A 20,156-nucleotide genomic window follows, 5' to 3' on the forward strand; every position below is an offset into this window, starting at 1 on the left:
ATAGCACAGCAACAACCATTTTATGGCTCTGGAGTTTTTACTGCATGTCTCTCCCTCAGGTCATATAGAAGACAGAGAGCCTTTCAGAAAAAGGATTAACCAGAAACTTCAGGTAGAGGTGAGTTCAAGGGGGAAACCTTCAGAGGGGGAAGGGGAACTGAATAGGAGGAGGGAGGGAAAACCAAATGTGAGAGAATTAATGAGGACTGTGCTGTGAAGGAGAGAGATATGTTGAAAAGCAGCAGAAGAAACTGGTGGGAAATAAGGATTTTGAGGGCAAAAGATAGAGGTTTGAGGGACCATAATGCTGGTCTGAATATGAGGTGGCAAGATCCTTACAAGAGCAAACAGGAGGAAGATGTTTGGGGAAGGAGATGAATGATTTACTGTAGTGATTTGCCAGAAGCAACAGGAGGAGCTGTGTAATAAAAGTGAATTTAGAAGCTGAAGGGGAATGATATACATGCAGGGATTTGGCAAAAAAAGAATGCTAATAAAGTGAAGTATCTTGAGAGCTGTGAAATATGAATTTTCAGGAAGAAAAAGCAGAAACTGAAAAATTGCCTAATTACATGAAAATTGGACAAATCCTACTGTTATTTTCCAGTTTTTCAACATGTACATGCTAAATCAAAGTTTCACTGTGTTTTGGAGGGTTTGTGGGTTTTTTGTGGTTTTTTTTTTTGTTTGTTTGTTTGTTTTTAAGAACAGGAAATCAGTTTTATCTTTTAAAAAAGGGAAAGATTTTTTGAAGAAATGTCATCTTTGGCGAATCTGACACTTGAAAGCAGGATTGACTATCTTTTTTTCCTCTAATGTCTCAAATGTGGGTCTCTTCACAGCATCTCTACTGGCTGGTTGTAGACTGCTCCTCCTGGCAGAGGAGGAAGCAGTCCCCCTCCTCTGCTGTTACCTGAGGACTGTGCTGCAGACACACTGTAATTGAATTCAGAGAAAAGGAGGAAGCTGCTGTTCTAGAAGATCCTCTTTTGGAATGAAATATAAAGTTGGAAGATGTGGAATCATGTTTTGCTGAAAGAAGGCTTGGGGCAAGGAAGATGAGATCAGCTAGAATGCTCAAGGTTGAGCAGGATGCTTGTTGCTTAATGATGATAAAGCAGAAGAGGATAGAAGGGGCTGCCTACAGATTACACAGCTATGGAATAGCTTAAAGGGGAAGGTTTAAAGGAAAATGAAGAGTAAAGTCAGGGATTTGACTGGGAGTCTGGAGAAGGTGTTGGTGATCAGCTGATAAAAACAGAATTGATTGATTAGGTACAGATGGGGTTGGTACTGAAGGGGTTGAAGGGCAGAGAATGCAGTAGAGAACATTGTTTTGGAGAATGGGCTAACAAGGGAAAAGAGCTGTTACTTGGACATGTCCTACACTGGGAACTGATGGGGAAGCATGCGATGGATTGGGGTGAGGGGACATGTGGAGGAAATAACAGATACTGTGGGGAGAATAAAGGTTGATTATGAGGGCCCATGTGTTCCAGCTGTATAGCATGGCCCTTCCTGCCTGGACAAGCCATTATTGCAGCCTACCACAGTCATGCAAAAGAAAGGATGTGTAAAGAAGTCCTTGCAGAAGTTTCCTTTCACTAGACTTGCCATGTGGAGATCTACAGTCTAGATCAGTGTTTTCAAGTGAAGGAAGACTGTAAAACTTGTTGCCTGAATCTTTCATTTCTGCCTTTCTAGTAACAAAGAGTTTTTAGCACTAAAATAAGCAATGTGATGTACTGTACTTCTAAAGCTGTTAAAAGGCTCTTAACAGCTCTATAAAATACTTACCGCCTCCTCCTGTGCTTTCAGAGAATTTTACTCCAATATTTATTTCACTGGCTTATACAGAATTTCCTCCCCTTTAAAACAGAAGTTGTTAATTATACCTAGGTTGTCATGATCAACTCCCCTCCAGCCATTAAAATGTACTTGCTTTGTAGTTTTATTATTACTTGCAAAATATTGGGAAAAATAATTTTTGTTAGACAGTTAAATTTGAAATAAATATTGACTTGGCTATGCAAATGGATCTTTTATGTTAATTTCCTGAAAATATTCCAATGGTGTAGTTCTACAAGAAAAAGCACTCATAAAAGCAAGTCTTTATTCACTGAAAGTGAATTTTGTATTGTACACTTGAACCTAATCTTTGCAAGTCATGCTGCATAAGCTAGTCTCCATAGGTCACTTCATGCAACAGCCAAAACAGTATCATGTGACTAGTCAGTACCGAGGGTGGTGAGGCACTGGAATGGGTTGCCCAAGGAAGTTGTGAATGCTCCATCCCTGGCAGTGTCCAGTGCCAGGTTGGATGGAGTCTTGGGTGACATGGTTTAGTACAAGGTGTCCCTGCCCATGGCAGGAGGGTTGGAACTAGATGATCTTAAGGTCCTTTCCAACCCTAACTATTCTATGATTCTATAGATACATCCTTATATTGGAATAAGGTGTTTGCAGAACATGATATAAATAGAAACTTTTAATATATTTCAAAGTTCTTCAGTTTTTTAAGAATTCTTTATGAACAGAAGACAAGGCAAAATTGCTAAACAAATTAGTTGTCAGGACTTTGCTCAGCACTAATTAAAAATCTTATTTAAAAGCTATTGTGATGGTGCAGAACACCCATGGTGTTTCGGGGAGTGAAATTGATTATCTGAAATTCCACATCAACAGTTCCAGGCATCATGATTCTAAGGAAATATTTCAAGTTTCAACTTGGTATTGTATTGTATAAAACATGCATGTGTAACTGTACACTGTTTGTGCAAACTAGTTTTGTATTATTGGAGTTCTGAGTAAGTGTATTGCTGTGTTCCCTGTCTCCATCCTTTCTTTTAGCGCCACCCCCCCGCCCCGATTGTCACTGTTATGAAGTCAAGCACACTAAAGTTTGAAAATGGTGGTGTTAAGATCTCCCTGTATGCAAACTTAATTAGTCCCTGTGGTTTCACTATCTCCGATAAGATGTTCCACCTACCTCCACTGTGCATGTGGAAACTGGTATTTTTGAAGGCTTATAACTTTATAACTTCATTATAGAAAGATGACTTCTCATATCAAATCCCTGCTTCAGACCATACAGATTTCACCTACATAGTCTTCAAAATTTCCCAGTCAAGGCACAGGCTGCAGTATAATAAACCATCTCTATGGTTTCTTTTTCTTAGTAACCTGCCCCAACCTCCTAGAGCAGTCAATGGGTCCTGTGCCTCTGCTAACCATGGGTTGAGAAAACAGCCAGTGTGGAATGCTTTTTTGGATTATGCTATCTGCCATGAATAGGATGTTGGATCATTAGGATCAGGCTCCCAGTTATGTCAATTTTCTGATGCAGGTCAGATTCTCCAGTGGCATCTGAATGTTATTGGAGGCTTTCTTTTCTGATGAAATGAGCAGTTGTAACTAAAAGCTTGAAGCATTTGAATTAGGTCATTTTCCTTGTGCCACAATTCTAAGTCTGTTAAATGGGCATAAAATTCTCCATGAGAATTCACTGCATAACACTAGCACACATTTTTTGCCTGGTAGGATTCCCTGTTTTCATGTACATGTATTAAAAAGCCTTCAAAACACTCCTGTGGACAGGATCCATAATATTTCCTGCAAAATCACTCTGTGTGTTTGTTTGTGGTACAGTTTATACTGTATATGTGCCTGCTCCTGGTCACAAAGGCATTTGGATGTTTTCTTATCTTTTAACCTCTTGCAGGTAGTTTATTCATTATACTCCTAATGAACAATAGTGTAACTTGCAAAGATGCAGGGATCCTTGGCCTGGGTAATTGGGCTGTTGTCCTGCCATGTGGTATTGCAAGTCTTGTACTGTTGACTTGTGCGTGTGGATGAAATATGTAAAGGGAAAAATCGTGATCTCTGCTGGGCTGGTTATCTTTGGGGATAGAGAGTGTGATAAGAGGCAGGACCATTTTCCCAAACTGAGCACTGACTGTGAAAGATGCTATGGTGTACTTCGGAGGTGGTGGTGTGTCAAGTGTTTGTAGAATATAACAGAGAGTGCATTTTGTAATGAATGTACTCTGAATTTCCTTTTGGATACCTGTTAGACCTACAAAGATTCCTGGAGCAGGCCTTCCTGGTTGCTAGAAAGAGGTGGTCAGACCAAAACCTGATTTTTTTAATAGACTGGGAATGCCAAGAAATAGACACAAGTCACAACGTAGCCACTTGGTAAGTCCCACTATTGACAGGTTCATGCTCCATGACTCATAGGTGCTCCCATCTTGTTTGATGTCCAAAGATGGTAGATAATGTCTATTCTCTCTCCATTGTGTTCTGCAAGACCTGGCTTGTTCTTGATGTGCAAACAGCTCTTACCATCATACTGCTGATGGCACCGTGGTAGCCTGTAGTCTAACTGTGTTTATCTAGAAATGCTTTATGTGCTGTGGTGTTGCACCATGTCTCAGACTGATGTTTCCTCCCCACCCCTTCTGTAGTAAACTAAATTCTTTACATTCCCTGAAGTATTCAAATGTAATTCTGACAACAGAGCTATGATCTCTAATGACTCTCAGAACATGAAAATATGGCCAAGGTACTGAAGACACCTTACCAAGAATTGCTATTTATCTTTTATGACCTTAGGAAAAAAGATCTGTATGAAAGCAGAGATGTTCCAGGAATGGTGGAGGAGTCTGTTTGATGCGGGATGAAGGGCTTGTTAAAATGCATTGCGTTATTTCTTAGCAACTGTATACGTTGCCAAAGAGTTTTGTTAATGTGTAGCTGGTGAAAGTCCAAACATGCTAAGGTGACAAGTTACTGGAGGCTATTTCAATGAAATTGTAAGGAAAGATACCAACCAGGTTGCAGCTCTTGCAACTTCCATAATAAAGATAAAATTTATAGATGCTTTATATATCCTCAGGGGACGTATTAATTGGTGCTTCTCCGTCTAGAAATACATATAAACAACCTATTGTAGCTCATGCTCAGCTCACTGATGACAACTTTGCAGCTTGTTTATGCCTGCTTTGCATTAACGTACCAAAGAGAGAAATGAGGTTTATGTCAAAAATGTCTGAAGGTCCTGACAACGTTTCTTTGCTTTTTTTTTTTTTTTTTTTTTTTCCTGCGGAAAGTGTAGCTACAATACTTCTCTTGTTCGAGTTCTCTGTTGGGTCTCACACTTCAAACTCCCACCGTAGTTTCAGCGTGTAAAACTAACTGATTCCCGTTTCTGTACCAGGCAAAAGGCTGACCCCGAGAGGATCGGGCCCACACACAACTAACTCCTTGCTTCAAGCACTTCCCCGGTGGAGGCTTCACACCCCCAAAAGGACACCGCCGCTCCTGCTGCCCGAAGCCGCGCTAAATATTTCATGCCGCGGGCCGCCCTTCTGGGTGCGTGTAAAACTAAGCCGGGCCCGGGGGAGGAGGGAAGGAGCCGGCTGCTGCTGCCGCTTTAAACCGCGGCGGGAGGGCGGGGGCCGGTACGGCCCGGGCCGCGGCGTTAGCGGGCGGAGTGGCCGCGGGGAGCTGCTGGGCACCGCTTAGCACCGGGCCGCTCTCTACGCTCCTCTCGCAGGCGGAGTACATGACGGTAAATCAACTTCTTTATCGGCTACCATTGCGCTGTTCGCCGCCGGCCTTGCCGGTCAGCCCCGGCGCAGGCTTTCGCTATTAGTAAGCAGATGGGGAACATGGTTTTAATCGGCTTTGCCGAGGGCTGGAAGGAGTCTCGTGATGCGGTGGGCAGCGGGGTAGGGGGACGGCAGGTGCATTGGCTAGGGGCTCGGCCGTTGTTCCCGGTCGCCCCTCGGGAGCGGAGGGCAGGGGGTGTCCCTGGAATTGCGCGGTGGGGATGGTGCCGCGCAGCTCTCAGATAGCGGTGAAGAGCTGCGAGGTAAGCGCTGGGGGCTTGTCAAAGATGTGAGACTCAACCAGCTAGCTCGAAACCGTCAGGAAAGCCGTTCAGAGGTTGAAGTTGCATGCCTTGGTTTGCTGCCTTGCTCTGTATTTGTTACCTTAGCGCGCAAATGTGAATGTTGGCCTCATGATGCCGCAGATCTGGGATAAGCTAGGCTGGGCTGTGTGACCATGTGCAGGCTTGAGCTGGCCTAGTCCCAGCGCCTTTACTTAGAGAGATGTCTTTTTCACAGCTAGTGAAGGTGTCCTGGCTGAAATTTGGAATCAGGATTCAAGCCCTAGTGGGGCATTGCCTTTGTTGGTGGAAAAGGGCACGTTCCTCCCATGGACTGTGTCTGTGTTCTGTGGTTTGCAGATACCTGCTGTCACCCCCATGTGCTTCGCTGACCAGAAGACATAGAAGTCCCTTGTGACTGAGTCCTTGCATGAGTGTTCTGAAGATGAAAACCTACATAAACTCGTAAAGTGTACCACCTGAGAACATTGCTACTGACATGGACATCGTTATTTATTTATGGATGCTTTAATCAGGAGGAGCTTTTTTGTAAACATGAATTGCTGGGCTCTTTCTTTGAGGTGTCGTTTCTTGTTTCATGCTATTGAAATATTAATCGTAACTTATTATGAATCCTTTGTGTTGGTCAGCTCCCAGGGACATTTCCCTAGGCTTGAAAATGTGGGAGCTTTCAAGAAAGTGTCAATCATGCCAACGGAAGCCACTTGTGGGCTGCCAGAACGAAGTTCTTTTTGTCATAGCTCAGTAGCTATTGAAAGTATTATGTCCTGCACCCAGAGGTTTTGTGTTCAGGAATGCCCATACAGGTCATCACCTTCTTCCTACAGACTGCTTCTTTCAGAAGGCCTTGGCACCTGTATCACAGAGGACAAAAGAGACTTGCATCCAGGGTCCTTCAGCAACGCTTCCAGCTTCATTTTTCATAATCACAAGGATTGCTTCTCTACTCCCCATTCTCTGAGGCTTGCAGCTTCATTTACGTTAACTGTATGGTTGAAACCTGAGCAAGAAGGTGTAATGTAAGTAGTGTTGAAGGTGCTTACTTTCCTGGTGCTCTTAAAAAAAACAAACAACTCAATGGTTGTTGTAGTCATGGTTGTTATTAGCAAGCTATTTAGAGTTTTAAAAAGATCCAGTGAGAAACTGTGATGTTTTAAAGCTGTATTTAGGTTGGGGTCTTCCTAAATGTCAAGACAAGTAGGGTCAGTTAAAGAGGCATAGTGGCACTGACTCAGATGATAGTCCAGTTGTTTCAGTGGGGATTATTTATACATAATGTGAATGTCTGTCCTTAAGAATCTAAATTTGCATTTCTAACTTGAATTCCTTCTTCTAAAAGCTGCTAGGAAAAACATGTTAGGGATTTGTGTTGTTGCTGCTTTCATGATGGAAAAAAGGTTCTAAAACTTTAGGAATCCCCCAACACAAGTTTACTTCTTAAAAACAAACAAGGAAACCTCCCACATCTTCCACAATTAATATTTTATTCTGGGTTGTTTGTGGGTGTTTTTTGGTTTTGGGGTTTTTTTTGTTTGTTTGTTTTTGGGTTTTTTTGCTTGTTTGTTTGTTTGTTTGTTTTCCCCTAAAATGAAGAGTGGTCATAGCTTTTCTGGAAGATTTGGGGTATGTTTGTTGAACAAGAGATCATGTTGCTACTTTTAACAAAGGATTCTAGTGTCCAAGCTGCTAGTCAAGTTTCACTAGGTGTTTATGAAATAGATGTAGCTAAGCATACTCCCTCTCTTATCTGCCTACATACCGTGTTTTCAGCAACTATTGCTTTATAAGCTTCAGTTTGACTGTGCCTTCCTTACTATAATGTAAAACTTGCAAAATCCTGCAAAAAAACTTCTCTTCATCTGCCACAAAATGCAGAGCCTCTTGTTTTTTTTTATCTGATTGTGCAGATCATCTTCAAAGTGAAGCACACAAAAAATATAGTAAGTTTCTTCAGAGTATGTTCCTTCAAAAACAGATGGTTTTGAACTTATGCTCATAACTTATTCTTCGAATGAAAGCAACAATATGCTCTGTTGTAGCATTCGTGATACTTATTTTGCATGCTGCTGTTGAATAGTATGTTGTCTGGGGGTATGAAAATCATCAGAAACAGTAGAAATGTCTAAATTTATAATGATATATGCAAAATTATAGTCCTTTTATGCAAGGATAATTAATAAAACCCACCTAGCTATGGAAGTTGTGGTTATGGAAGGGAAATAAATGACATCTACATAGCAAAAGTGTCTTTAGTTTGAGCTTAAGTTAAATCGGGTCAGCTGAAGGTATGTGTAAAGGTATCTCTGGAGCTTTGACCTAGTGTCTTTTATAGACAGCATTTTCTATAGAGTGGTTGAATCTTGAGTGCCAGGGAGTCCATTCCTGGGCTAGTCTATGCCCTGAGTTCATGTCCACACATGTGCAGCATATCAGTCTTGTTCAGCAGAGCATATGCCTAACTTGAAGCAGAAATATTCTGCTAATTTCCGAGCAAGCTGTTGGTAGTGATTTGTTGAAGGAGATCTGTGAAACTCTTTAGTCAGTGGAATAGACTTTTGCTTGCATGGAGCCTAAACCAATCAAATGTATGTTCTTAGTTTCAAATGATGAAGTGCTGTGCAGAAACCACTACTGATGTCTGATTATCCATGGACTAGTGTAAAATATTAGCCTCCAATTGTTACTGTGTTAATAACTACACAATGTACATATTCCTGTTCAGTGGGTTTTATAGATGACTTTAAAATATAAATGTTTTTATTCAGTTTTTATAATAGACCACTTAATTCTTCTGCCTTGTGAGTTTGCTGCTACTCAACATGTAGAAATGACAATGGTAGAACCTGGTCCTGAAAACTGAAGTTGGACAACAGTTATTCCAGTGGTCATGATGATATGCCACTGTTGACACTCTTTGTTCACAGAAAGAAGCATGTTAATTTTTCTTTCTTCATGAAAGGAGTACAGGCTCCAGTGTTGGTGAAATGGTAATTGCACATGAATAGTCACTGAAGCTTGACTTGGAAGGCATCCTACAAAACAGAAATGGTTTAACAGCAAACTAAGATCTCTTTCCTTTTATTATACTGGTTTAGTGAGTTCTTCAGGTTGGCAAAAGGAGTTTGACTTACCTGATGTCCTACGCTTTGCAGTTTCTGATGGGGAATTGTCTCTGTTAGATGTCATTTGTGAGACTTTTTAAACCCCATTATCACAGCAGAGGGAATTCACGGAGCTGGGACTCATTCTAGCAAAGTCTTTGTGCTGCCACCAAAGCACTAAGAAGGTGAACCAGAACCAGCGGTTCACATGACCAGTAGAATATTTGTAAGTTTAATATGATATTTTGTTTACTGCAGAGTGCTCTTACATCAAATACAGCAGACCCATGGTTTTTGGACATGCCACGTGTTTCTTTGTGCTGAATGTTACATGGTCTGGGCGCTAGAGAGCGTTGAGGAAAAAGTGTTGCTCTATAGTATCCCATTGTGCCCTTGTAAAGACTCTGACATTTTTGTTAGGCATGTGCTCATGTAAGAGAATAGCAGTTCTTTTTTTATCTGCAAGAAGCTACTGTGCTGACTGAAGTGAGAGATACTGATGTGAGGATCCAAAGTCTGAAGGCCCTTTAAAGGCTGTGACATTCTGGGGAAGCAAATACATGTGGATAATCAAAGCACCAAGAATTTTCTTCGTCGATTTCATAGACTGGGTTTTCTTATGTGAACCTGGGAATAAATGCAGTTTCATACAAAGAGAGAGTAAAGTCAGGTCATGTTACAGTCCTAATGTTCTTCTAAGATGTATAGATATTTGTAGGTATGCTTTCAAGTCACTGCATACTGGAAATACTGACGAAAAACAAGAAAATGGTGAGAAACCACTGACATTTATACTCCAGCATTTAAATTTACTTTCCCTTTGGGCAGTAACTGTGATAAGCAAGCAGAGCTCTTGTTCCTGAATTTTATTCTTTCCCCATGCTTCCTTTCTCACTGCATGTACTTATCAGTTAATATAAATGCATTCAGTAAGCCTGTGTGTGGCCTGTAAGTAAGCTTTAGCACAATATAGGAAATGGTATATGATGATAATCCTTTACAATGAAATAGGAAAAGAGTATGAGTAGAAGCTTAGCACATATGAGTAATCATTACAGGTAGTTTATACCAATTTAGTGTGAACTGGGCTAACTGGGAGTTAGATGACCAGAAGAGAGAAATGAGCTGGGGCCTTTTGCAAGCAGAAGGGTCAGGGGGAATGGCCTGACTGTGAAGTGGGCAGTAGATGTAATTTTGTTAACTTCATCTAAAAGACTAAAATCATGTCCTATTACTTTAGTCAGATGTACTACATTAGGAATTAGACTGGAAGGGGGATTTTGCTTAAGATAGTGTAGGTCTGATTTTGAACCCATGCAGATGTTCTCATTTGCAAGTGGTCCAGTAAATGTATTGGGATTACCAGTGCAACCATGTTAGATTCTCTAGACCATTTTTCTCTCTGAAAGCTGACCAAGTGAATTTGCACTGTTTGTTTTTAATTCCTCCAACCCCACCATAGAGAATTATGTAGTCAGGGGCTGGTTCTGTGGGGCTGCAGGTTACCAGAAGCTGGGACTTCACAAAGAACTGTGGTTTCTGTCTAAAATCATGGCTGGAATGGAATATCATGCTCAGTAACAAGTAACTCTTATGCCCATTTCACCTATGTTAGCACTAGTTTGGGATTTTTTCTTTTTCTCCCCCCCCCCCCCCCCCTCTGTTTTCTGCCTCTTGATTATTTTTTTTTTTTTTCCCCTTTTAGTAGTGAGTCACAGTTCACATTTTTTCTTTCCAATTTTCGAAGTGATGTACGTCAAGGTCACTTCCCTTGAAGTCACACCACCTTTGGGGATAAAAACAATGTGGGGATGCTTGTTTTAGATAACCAAAATAAACAAAACCCTGGATTATCCAATTATTGTTTATCCAGGAACTGGGTAAATCCAGTTCCTAAATATTTTGCTACTTAGCTGAGCCTTCTCTCACATTTATTATCTAGCAAAGCTACCATGTTTACAACCAAACAAAGTGTTGAAAAGCCAGTCGACAATATATGAAGAAACATGATTTTAGTAAGACTTAGAAAACAGAGGTCTGCAAGTTGTTTTATTGTCAACATTCCAGAAGGCTGAAATGGTAACAGTTAAGATGAATGATTTTTTCTCTTGCATTTAGGGGTGAATTAAGGAATAATGGCAGTGTCAAGGAACAGCCTTTTTGATAATATTATATATACATAGTAAGTGAAGATGCTCATCAGTAGATAAATGTTTTGTTCTTCTGGAATACATCTAAGTAAATCTTGGTCTCATACAAATTTTATACACTGCTCTCTCATGACTTAGTGCACTAATTTAGTCCGGTGTAACTGTTAAGATATTTGACTTTTCATGGGTCAGTAATTGAGGACTGGGTTTCTCAAGCAGCTGAATTGGGAATGCAGAACTTAATAATTTTTGTTGTACTGATGATGACCTTAATAAAATAGATCACTGTTTCACAAGCATATATAGCCTATGCTTTCTCAGGACCCTTGACATCATGGTGATTGGATTGGCAAAAGTATTTAATCAGCTAGATATGCTATGTTGGGTTGCTATGAATGGTATTCTTTGTACCTTATATATTAGTGATGTATTTGGTATTGATATGAAATCTTTGTGTGCGAGAGAGAGAGAGAGGGAGAGGGAGAGAGAGAGAGAGAGGGAAACCAAGAAGCCTTTTCTTGCTCTGGTTATCTTAGGTTAGGGGACTAGGTCAAACTGGAGTGTAGGGAAGTTGCTGCATTACCCGGGCAGATTTGATGGGAAGATGGAGCACTTATTTACAGAACATCTAATTTGTGCTCCTTTTTGTGGTTACATTATGTTTGCCTTGTTAGACTAAAAAAAAAACAAATGAAGTGCCTCCACAGAATGTACTGCGTTGCACAGCTTTGTATGAAGAGTCCAGCAGAGACCTGTGCAGTGCTGGCCACCGCTGTGGTTTCCATCTCTGAACCCTAAAGAAAGGAGCCAAAGTGGACCCTTCCTTCACCCCCAGGTGAACTAGGGTTGCATACAGTAAATATACAACCAAATAAAAATAAATCTCAGATTAAGACAGAGAAAATATCTTTGTTAAAGTTCTTTTACACTTGGTACATCCTGTGACTTTCACTGTCATTGAGCATCTTCTCAAGAGCTGTTTTTTTAATGCTTATTTTAATACGTTCTGGTTAACATCACTTTACAGGATAGCACCTTGGCAAGAATGTGTATATGTGTGTTCCTCTGACCTTATGTTATTTTTCTTGGTTATTTCCAAAGGTGTGTAATAGAAAAGGCTATTGATGGGCAGACTGTGTTCAAACTCACAATCTCTGAGAAAGAGGCCATGTTTTATTATCGCACAGTAAATGGTTTGCAGCCACCAATAAAAGTAATGACACTGGGGAGAATTCTTGTGAAGAAATGGATTCATCTTAGTGTACAGGTGAGTAAAATAAAAACCATTTAATATTTGTTGAAATACAACATTTGTGTGAGTGCTATAACTATATAAATATAAAAGGGTAAATTGGGGGATGTAAATGAGAACTCTTGAGTCTTGGAGGCAAGTATCTTGGTTTGGGAACTCATTTTGAAGCCATTGATAATTTAGCACTGAAAATAAATGCTGTACACAGTCTTCTGAACAAACGAGACTGAAAATTCTCACTCTTTAGAATACAAGTATTTGAGGTGAAGAAAAGCTACCTATTTCTAACATTACCAGTAAGTATTTGGTCTCTGAGATTATTTCCTTAAAAAAAAAAAGGATGTCATCTTTATCTGTACATTTTAATGTACTTGTCTTACAGAGGAGTGCCCGTAAGTAAAAGTGTGTGAGTGTGCAGGATCAAGCAAGTGAGGAAGTTAGAGCTATTTCCTCTTACTTTAAACATCTGATTCAGAATTGTTAAAATACAGTGCTCGTGTTCTAAAAGTCTTCTGTTGACATAACTTTTTAATAAGTGTACAAATATCCACTGAGGATAAATCAAAATTGAGTTTGTTAAAATTTAAACTGTATGTACAAAAAAAAAAAATCAGTAAACAAACACAGAAGAAATTAAAATTCAGTTATTTGCATGTCTTGTAATTCCCAAGAGACACTCTAGTAAATTCTGTTTGTAAGCCAAGTTCAACTAATAATTATAAACCATAATTATCAGGTATTGAAATGTTTATCTTCTTCCTTCCTTCATTTCCTTTATCCATTCTGTTAAATTTCATTTGGTTTACAGCACAATCAAGCACAGTTTTGCTGCTTTCTTGAAACTTGCTAAAAGGTATTGACTGTGATTTGGGTTTTTAGTGCTGATCTTGTCACTTATAAGAAGTATTGAAGCTGACATCTTGATTTTTTTTGCAGTTTTCTTTTTTTTTTTTTTTTTTTTTCCAGGATAACAGCATGGTAGTGCAAATAAGAATTTGGCTGTTGGATTACAAGAGTGACCTTAAGTTAGAACTAATAAACTTTACACTTCAAACACTTCAAGGGTGCTATATTGCTGCTGTTGCTGTCAGCTGCATTTTGTACTAGCTTCAGAAACTGGTAAAGCCTGGGATGGCTAAGTGAAGAATGAAAATGCTGGATTTAAATACACACCTGTATCTTGAATTGTATTACAAAGAACCCTCAAGCACTCTGTAGAATTTGTTTCTGTGGTGGAATTTGTTCAGTGCATAGCTGGAGTGAAGAAATGTAGCTTCTAGACCCTTACAGGGATTGCAGGCTTAATACCTTTCCTAGGTTTCTGAGCTTAGCATAGAACCTTACGTTCTGTGGTTTTTGGTATTGTAGGATTCAACTTTTAACTATCATTAAAGATTATAGTGGCTGCAGCATGATCCATTTAGCACTAGGGCTGGCTATGAGACTTTAGGCAAAGGGTTTAGGGGCTTTTTGGTGTTTGGGGTTTTGTGTGGTGTGGGTTTTTGTTATTTTTCCCTCCTTTACTTTGAGCAGCATGCCAAAAGCATTTTTTCAATGAATGGAGAGAAGAATGGAAAATGAGAGACACCGTGCAAAAGTAATATTCATATGGTACTGTTTGTGTCTTCAGACATTAATAATATTTGATGATCATAGATATTTATATCTCATGACGATACATATATTTGAATACAGGTGTTTCCTTAAGCTGATGAAAATCATCTTCATCTTCTGAAGATAAAGAGCTATGTAGTTTTCTAGGCATGCGTGTGCAGAGGAGAGACCCTTCCTTGGGCTGTAGATGGGCTACCTGGAGTAGAGACTGCAGAGGTGGGCTGAATGCAGTAATGACCTACTACTGCTTTAAGCTTTTCCAAATAAGTCAGACCACGTAGACTCTCCATGCTGTTCTGTTCAGGAAAAACTGCCTCTGATACCTGTAAAGGGTTAGCAATCTCAGTTCTGTGTTACTGTTGTAGGCATAACCTTTACTTCCTAGCAAAGACAAGCCATAGGACCGAGCTCCGTGGGCAGTAAGTTAGGAAAGCTTGCAGTCACCCTACGGTCATACTGGTTTGAAGCAGATGTGGTGTTATCAGTGTAGTTGCTATGTAACCTCCTTCTACAAAAACAGAAAGGGAATTGTTGTCGAATGTGAGATGTCATGTATGTGGCTGTGATGTTTAGCTACAAGCTATTAGGTTTAACTAAACTAACAGCAGAATCAGCACCTTTTTAGGTACTTTGCAGAATTTTGAACATTTTTGGCATTCTTTTTATCTGGGATTTAGCCAGAGTGATGTGCCCTGACATAAAAATAAATTAATCAATCTATTCAGACTTGTCTAACAGCTTGTTTGGTATGATTTTCTTTTAGTCCAAAATTAGTGTTTGTTGGTGTTCTTTTATGAGGCATCTAAGTACTGTTCCTAACAAGGCAGCTGTAAATGTGGAATGAGTATATTTTTGTGCATGTAGCAGAACTTATATGTGTGCAAAAAGTGTAATTAAAAAGAAAGAAAAAGGAGCAAATAGCTGCATTGACATACTTGGAATTGTAGCACCCCATAAAACCTCATCTGTGAATTGAAGAGGGAGAGTGGTGGGATGCAATGCTGCTATGCTAAACAGAAAGCCTCTTCTGTATGAAGTGTAGTAGGTACAAGCTATTCAGATTATTTTTCAGTATGTACTCTTACAGCTTTTAGGTAATACAATTCGGATACTGGTGGTAACTGAAGATGTGTGCGATAACGTCTCTTGTTTATTATGAACATGTTTTAACTTTGTGCCAGAGGTGTGAGCATCTACCTAGTGGCAGTTGGTTTGGTTTCCCCAAAAATTAAATTAGAAGCATTAAACACTGCAGTTAATATCCCTGGCTTTCAATATGCATCACTTTTCTGGTAGATGAAGCATATTTGGTTCTTGTACACCCTTCTTAGCACTACAGCCTTTCTTCTCTTACATTCTGTGGCCTTTTAGATCTGTGTAGAAAATGCTGGTTACAACAGTGGGTCAAAATAGTTTTCTTGTAAATTGTATTGGATATAAATTTGACCAGATATTCTCCACAGTGTATTGGAAAGCGCTGTTCAAAGCCATGCGCAATATCACATGTTTGGTCAACAGGGAGGATGAAAAGGTTTTGGCATGATGCCTTGTTACTCAGTGACTGCAGACCAAATTACAGATATGTCTAATTTGGAGTGAGTCTGATTCAGGACAGAAGGGCTTTTTTCTGAATGCTGGCACTTACTTAACACAGTTAACAAACAGGGGTGTCTAATGGGTCCTGCCCCTGAGGAAAAGGCAATACTTTTTGCTTGGCTCACAGGGAATTTATGCATCTTGTTTGTAATGGTGGTTGGGTGATGGATGGGGAGAGCTGGCTGGCACATCCAGTGGCTGCAACCAAAGAATTGGGAGCTGAGACACATGGAATTGTGTGCCAAGCTGCGGAACAGCGTAACATCTAGGGGAAGACTGGGGGATTTGAGTTTGATAAGTGTTCATGGCAGATGGGTGAATTTTTGTGTTTATTTTTCAGCAGGTTGGTTGTAGCTTGTGAAGAGTATGTGAGGCAAGTAGCTGACCATGAGTGAGCTCTACCAAGTCTATCTCTGAACACAGTTATGCCTAATATGAGATTGATGAGGACCAAAGGTCTCTAAAGCCAAACAGTCAGTAGGAGCTGGGAGCCTCAAATGGGAGTTCCTGTGTTTAGTATGTGAAACTGAAATATTTGTGCAAAATGCAAGGCAACAGGCACCATGACAAAGGAGTGTGAAGTATTGGTTGCAGATGTGAAACTAAATTTAGAGAGAGCAGAAATATGGTCGGGTGGCAAATATGTTTGGAATTAGGATGTAAGGGCATATTCAGGAATGACAGAAATGAAAGCTAAATGGTGGAATAGCACCAAATAGCAATTAAATGATAAGAGAGAGGGAAAGGACAGCACAGATTGAAAATAATTTCTTTGAAATAAAATCTAGGGTAAGAGAAGGCTAGTAAATTGAATCTACTGTGGTAATCTAGGAATTTAAATCCTTGGGTTTGGATTTAGATATGTAATTTGTTAAAGAGATCTACTACTAAGAACAGTGTCATTGGAGAGACTTATTCTCCAGTTCATAGCTGGGAAATTAAAGTTCTACTAACAGGGCCCAAACATTCCCGTATGTTCTGCATGAAAAATGTTTTCCTCAAGTAGTTGCTATAGCAGAAATTCTGGATATCAGTTTTGTCAAGTGATGAGGGCATTATTAGAGATGTGGGTGTCAATGTTGAGTATTTATAACTAAACCCAGATGAAAGAGAAGACTGGGGGGGAGGGGCAGGGGCGGCGGGGGGAGAGGTTCAGAAAGAACAAACAAATGGGCCTATTTTAAGAAAAAAAAAAGTGAACTGCAGAGCCTAGAGATTGAATGGGAAAAAGATCTGAGGTTGTTAAAAATAATAGAATTAAGAGGAATCTGTGCCCTTAAAGCAAAAAATTGGAGATGTGGTGCCCAGGCTTATTCACTCAGAATAAGTGCCTTTGCAGTTAGAGATGGCAGAGTCTGCAGGCACTGGGGAATAGGGAGACAAATTCACAGAGAATGCTATATACGAACAGAAATAAAGCTGGAAAGATGCCAAGCTGAATTAGACATAGTAATGACTGTCAACTAGGAAAAACTTCTTACTTTTTATTTGTGTAAGAAGGCAAGACCTGGGTTCAGTGAAGGTGTGCTTGAGATTAAGGATGATTTGAGTAAGGTCCCCAGAATAAATATACACTTTGTTTTCAATAATGATAACAGTCACAGAGCAAAACCAAGCCACGTAACAGAAATGAATGTATGGAAACAGAAGTGGGCATAAAGGGGTAGAAACATGAATGTGCAAGCTTATTGTGTACATGCTGATGCAATCAGATAGTCTTTGTCCAAAAAATCCTGAAAGAACTGGTACATAAAATCCTTTGACAACGAGATATTTTATGCAAATCTCCCAAGTCAGGGGCAGACCTATGATGCTTACATTGAATATCATGGATGGATGCTGGCCATCAGCCAGGCAGCCGGGTCCCCCTTGTCCAGACAGAGAATAGCAATAGCAAAAGTGAGAATACAGATTCAGAATGCAACATCATACAGGGCGTTGTGAAGAAATTTAACTCCATCCCAGCCAGAGCCAAAGAAGAAGGAAAAATGATCTTGGCAATGCAGGCCTATTTTTCTTGATGCAGTGGCATGTGAGGATTTAAAAAAGATCTTTGAAGGAATAAAGATGTGGTGCTAAGTGAAAAGGGGGATAAAATGCAGTGTGGATTTACTAGGGATAGCTCATCACTGTCTAACCTCTTGGCTTTTTTTTTTTTTTTTTTAATTAGAAAACTGATTTTCAGGCAAAGTACATGTGTCAGATTTCCTCTTCCTGGAGTCCAGTTTAGCATTGATGTGACAATCCATGGAAGCTGTAGAGTCAAAGGTTATGCTCTTGGGTAGGATTGGCAAGAGATACTGCTCAAAGGAACTGACTTATAATCCTGGGAAGGGGGCAGGCGAAAAAGCAATTGAATTCCTTGGGAATTAGTCATTGGACCAGCCTTATGTTATATTTTCATTAATGATCTTGGCAGAAATATTAAGAGTGTAGTAGCTGGTAACATAATGTGGAGAGATATCAGGAGGAGGAACAGAAAGATGTCATACAGGAAGAATGGCATGACCGAAAAGACTAGGGTAACTGGCATGAAATGAAATTTGGTATTACAAAATGCAAGGTAATGAACTTGGAATCCTTCACAAAATGTCTTGCTAAGTAGTTAATCATTAGAAAACTGCTGAAGTAGTAGTTCCAGGTGGTGATGATGAGTTACTAGCATGATGTGGCTACAAAAAAGGCATGTGTTGGGGAAATGTATCAGAAGAGGCATTCCCAATAGTGAGAGAAAAGCATCATTGATGCTGCTTCAGACTCAGGTGAGGTTTCATACAAAATGTTAGGTAAAACTTCCATCATTCACTTTTAAGTAATGTGATACAAAGTCTATAAAGACAGTGAGAGGTTTTATCGAGGCCTTACGGAAGATGATTTGGAGAACCTTCTGTTAGGAACTGACTGTAGTGATGAGCAGGAAGTCACAGTTATCTTCTCTAAATCTGTTGGAGGTAAACAGCAGGCAGAAAATAGGACTGTTTAAGTTGGAAACTGAGTCTGTTCTATTGCAGCAGTGTTTCTGAAAAAGCATTCTGATCAGAATAGTGGGCATAAGAAAACGTTTGGGTTTTATTTTTTTGGTAATTTTAAATATTAATTCAGTAACTTTCATAAAGAAGATAATGTGCATCCCAAAAGAAGACGAGAATTTGTATCAATTATGTTGATGAGCTGTGGGTTTTTTCTTTTCCTTCCTTTTCCTGCAGTGTTACTGTAACCACTGCTGCCAGCAGGATGTTGAATGTAAGTCACTAATAGTCTTGGAATGTACTTGGAAAAAACTACTTAAGCCTAGATGTCATCAGTCTAAGAGTATCTTCATACTTTTTAATAGTTTATGCAGCCTTCTTAATATGCAGATAGCTGTTGGCTATCCATTTGTTCTTTATACCAAATAAACATTTGAGAAACATCATCATTGAAAAGTTCTGCTAAGGTACATTGAAGTGGGTTTGAAACAAAAGTGAATTTTAACAATTTTTTTTTCTGCTCTCTGATCAGTATGACTCTTTTTTTCTCCAGGTCTTGTCTGCCTTTATTTTCCACTGCTTATGATTTGCAACTGAACTTATCTTTTCATTTTGCAATATCAAATGGTTTGTGTTTTGTTTTTGGAGTTTCCTTAAGGCCATAAATTGTGGATACTGCTTCCTTGAAATTACTGCCACTATTCTAGTTGATTTTAGTTGGTGAGGATCAAGTCCTTCAGGTTTCTGAAAATTTTAGGGTCCTTCTGTGTGTCTGATCTTGATTTATGGCTATTTATCACTGTATATTCTTAGCTATATATTAGCAAAACCTCTGATTGAAGGTTCACAATGGAGTAAAGGCTATATAGCCTTAAAAGAATCTGATATGCACTGAAGTGAAACCTCAGGAAAACTGTCAAAAACTGGTGTTTTTGAAAGGATAGCAATGCATGATTAAGGCCAGTTGTGTCTGCATAGTGATATCAATATCAGATTTGCACCACTTAGTAATAGCGACACCACTATGCGTTTCCCTTTTCAGAGTCACTGTTAAGGGTCTTTGATACTTCAGAATTTCTTTAACCAGTTGAGTGGAATTTAAACATGAATTTTCAGATACAGCCAACGCTGCTGAAACAGGAAGTTCTTTGAGAACATGTCAGATTGATGTTTTTGTTTCACATTTAGTGTCTCTAATTATAAAAGTAAATTTTTGTACTGGCCTTTATTTTGCCTGATCATATCTATGTAACTCTGCCATGTTTTGGCAGACTATAGCACATTAAAAGCTTTAGAAAGTATGTTTAAAATCTAGATGCAGCGAGGTAAGCAGGACTGAATTACTGTCCTGGGAGGAAAATGCTCTTAGAGTGCCTATTGAAATCAGCATTATCATTTCAATACATGTCAAATATGAGTAATTTCCTAGTTCAGGCAAAATTTCTTTATAAACCTTTAAATCTTCCAGTTCTTTCAAGAAAAGGTTAAAGTACTTATTATTTAATGAGACAGCTTTACATCATAACTGTTTGACTATCAAGAGAAAACTTGTCCTTT

General features: G+C 39.5%; 1 protein-coding gene across 1 annotated transcript in view; it reads left to right on the forward strand.

Moving 5' to 3' along the window:
• The first annotated feature begins 5,482 nt into the window (after positions 1-5,482).
• USH2A (usherin) overlaps positions 5,483-20,156 on the forward strand; it is a 380,108-nt gene continuing 365,434 nt past the window's right edge. The window contains exons 1-3 of the mRNA XM_065679870.1: positions 5,483-5,575; positions 6,257-6,936; positions 12,270-12,435. Coding sequence (XP_065535942.1) covers positions 6,416-6,936; positions 12,270-12,435 — 687 coding nt within the window. The 5' untranslated portion in view covers positions 5,483-5,575; positions 6,257-6,415. The remainder of the gene's footprint in view (positions 5,576-6,256; positions 6,937-12,269; positions 12,436-20,156) is intronic.

This window comes from Lathamus discolor, chromosome 5 (genome assembly GCF_037157495.1).
Source record: "Lathamus discolor isolate bLatDis1 chromosome 5, bLatDis1.hap1, whole genome shotgun sequence".
NCBI lineage: Eukaryota > Metazoa > Chordata > Aves > Psittaciformes > Psittacidae > Lathamus > Lathamus discolor.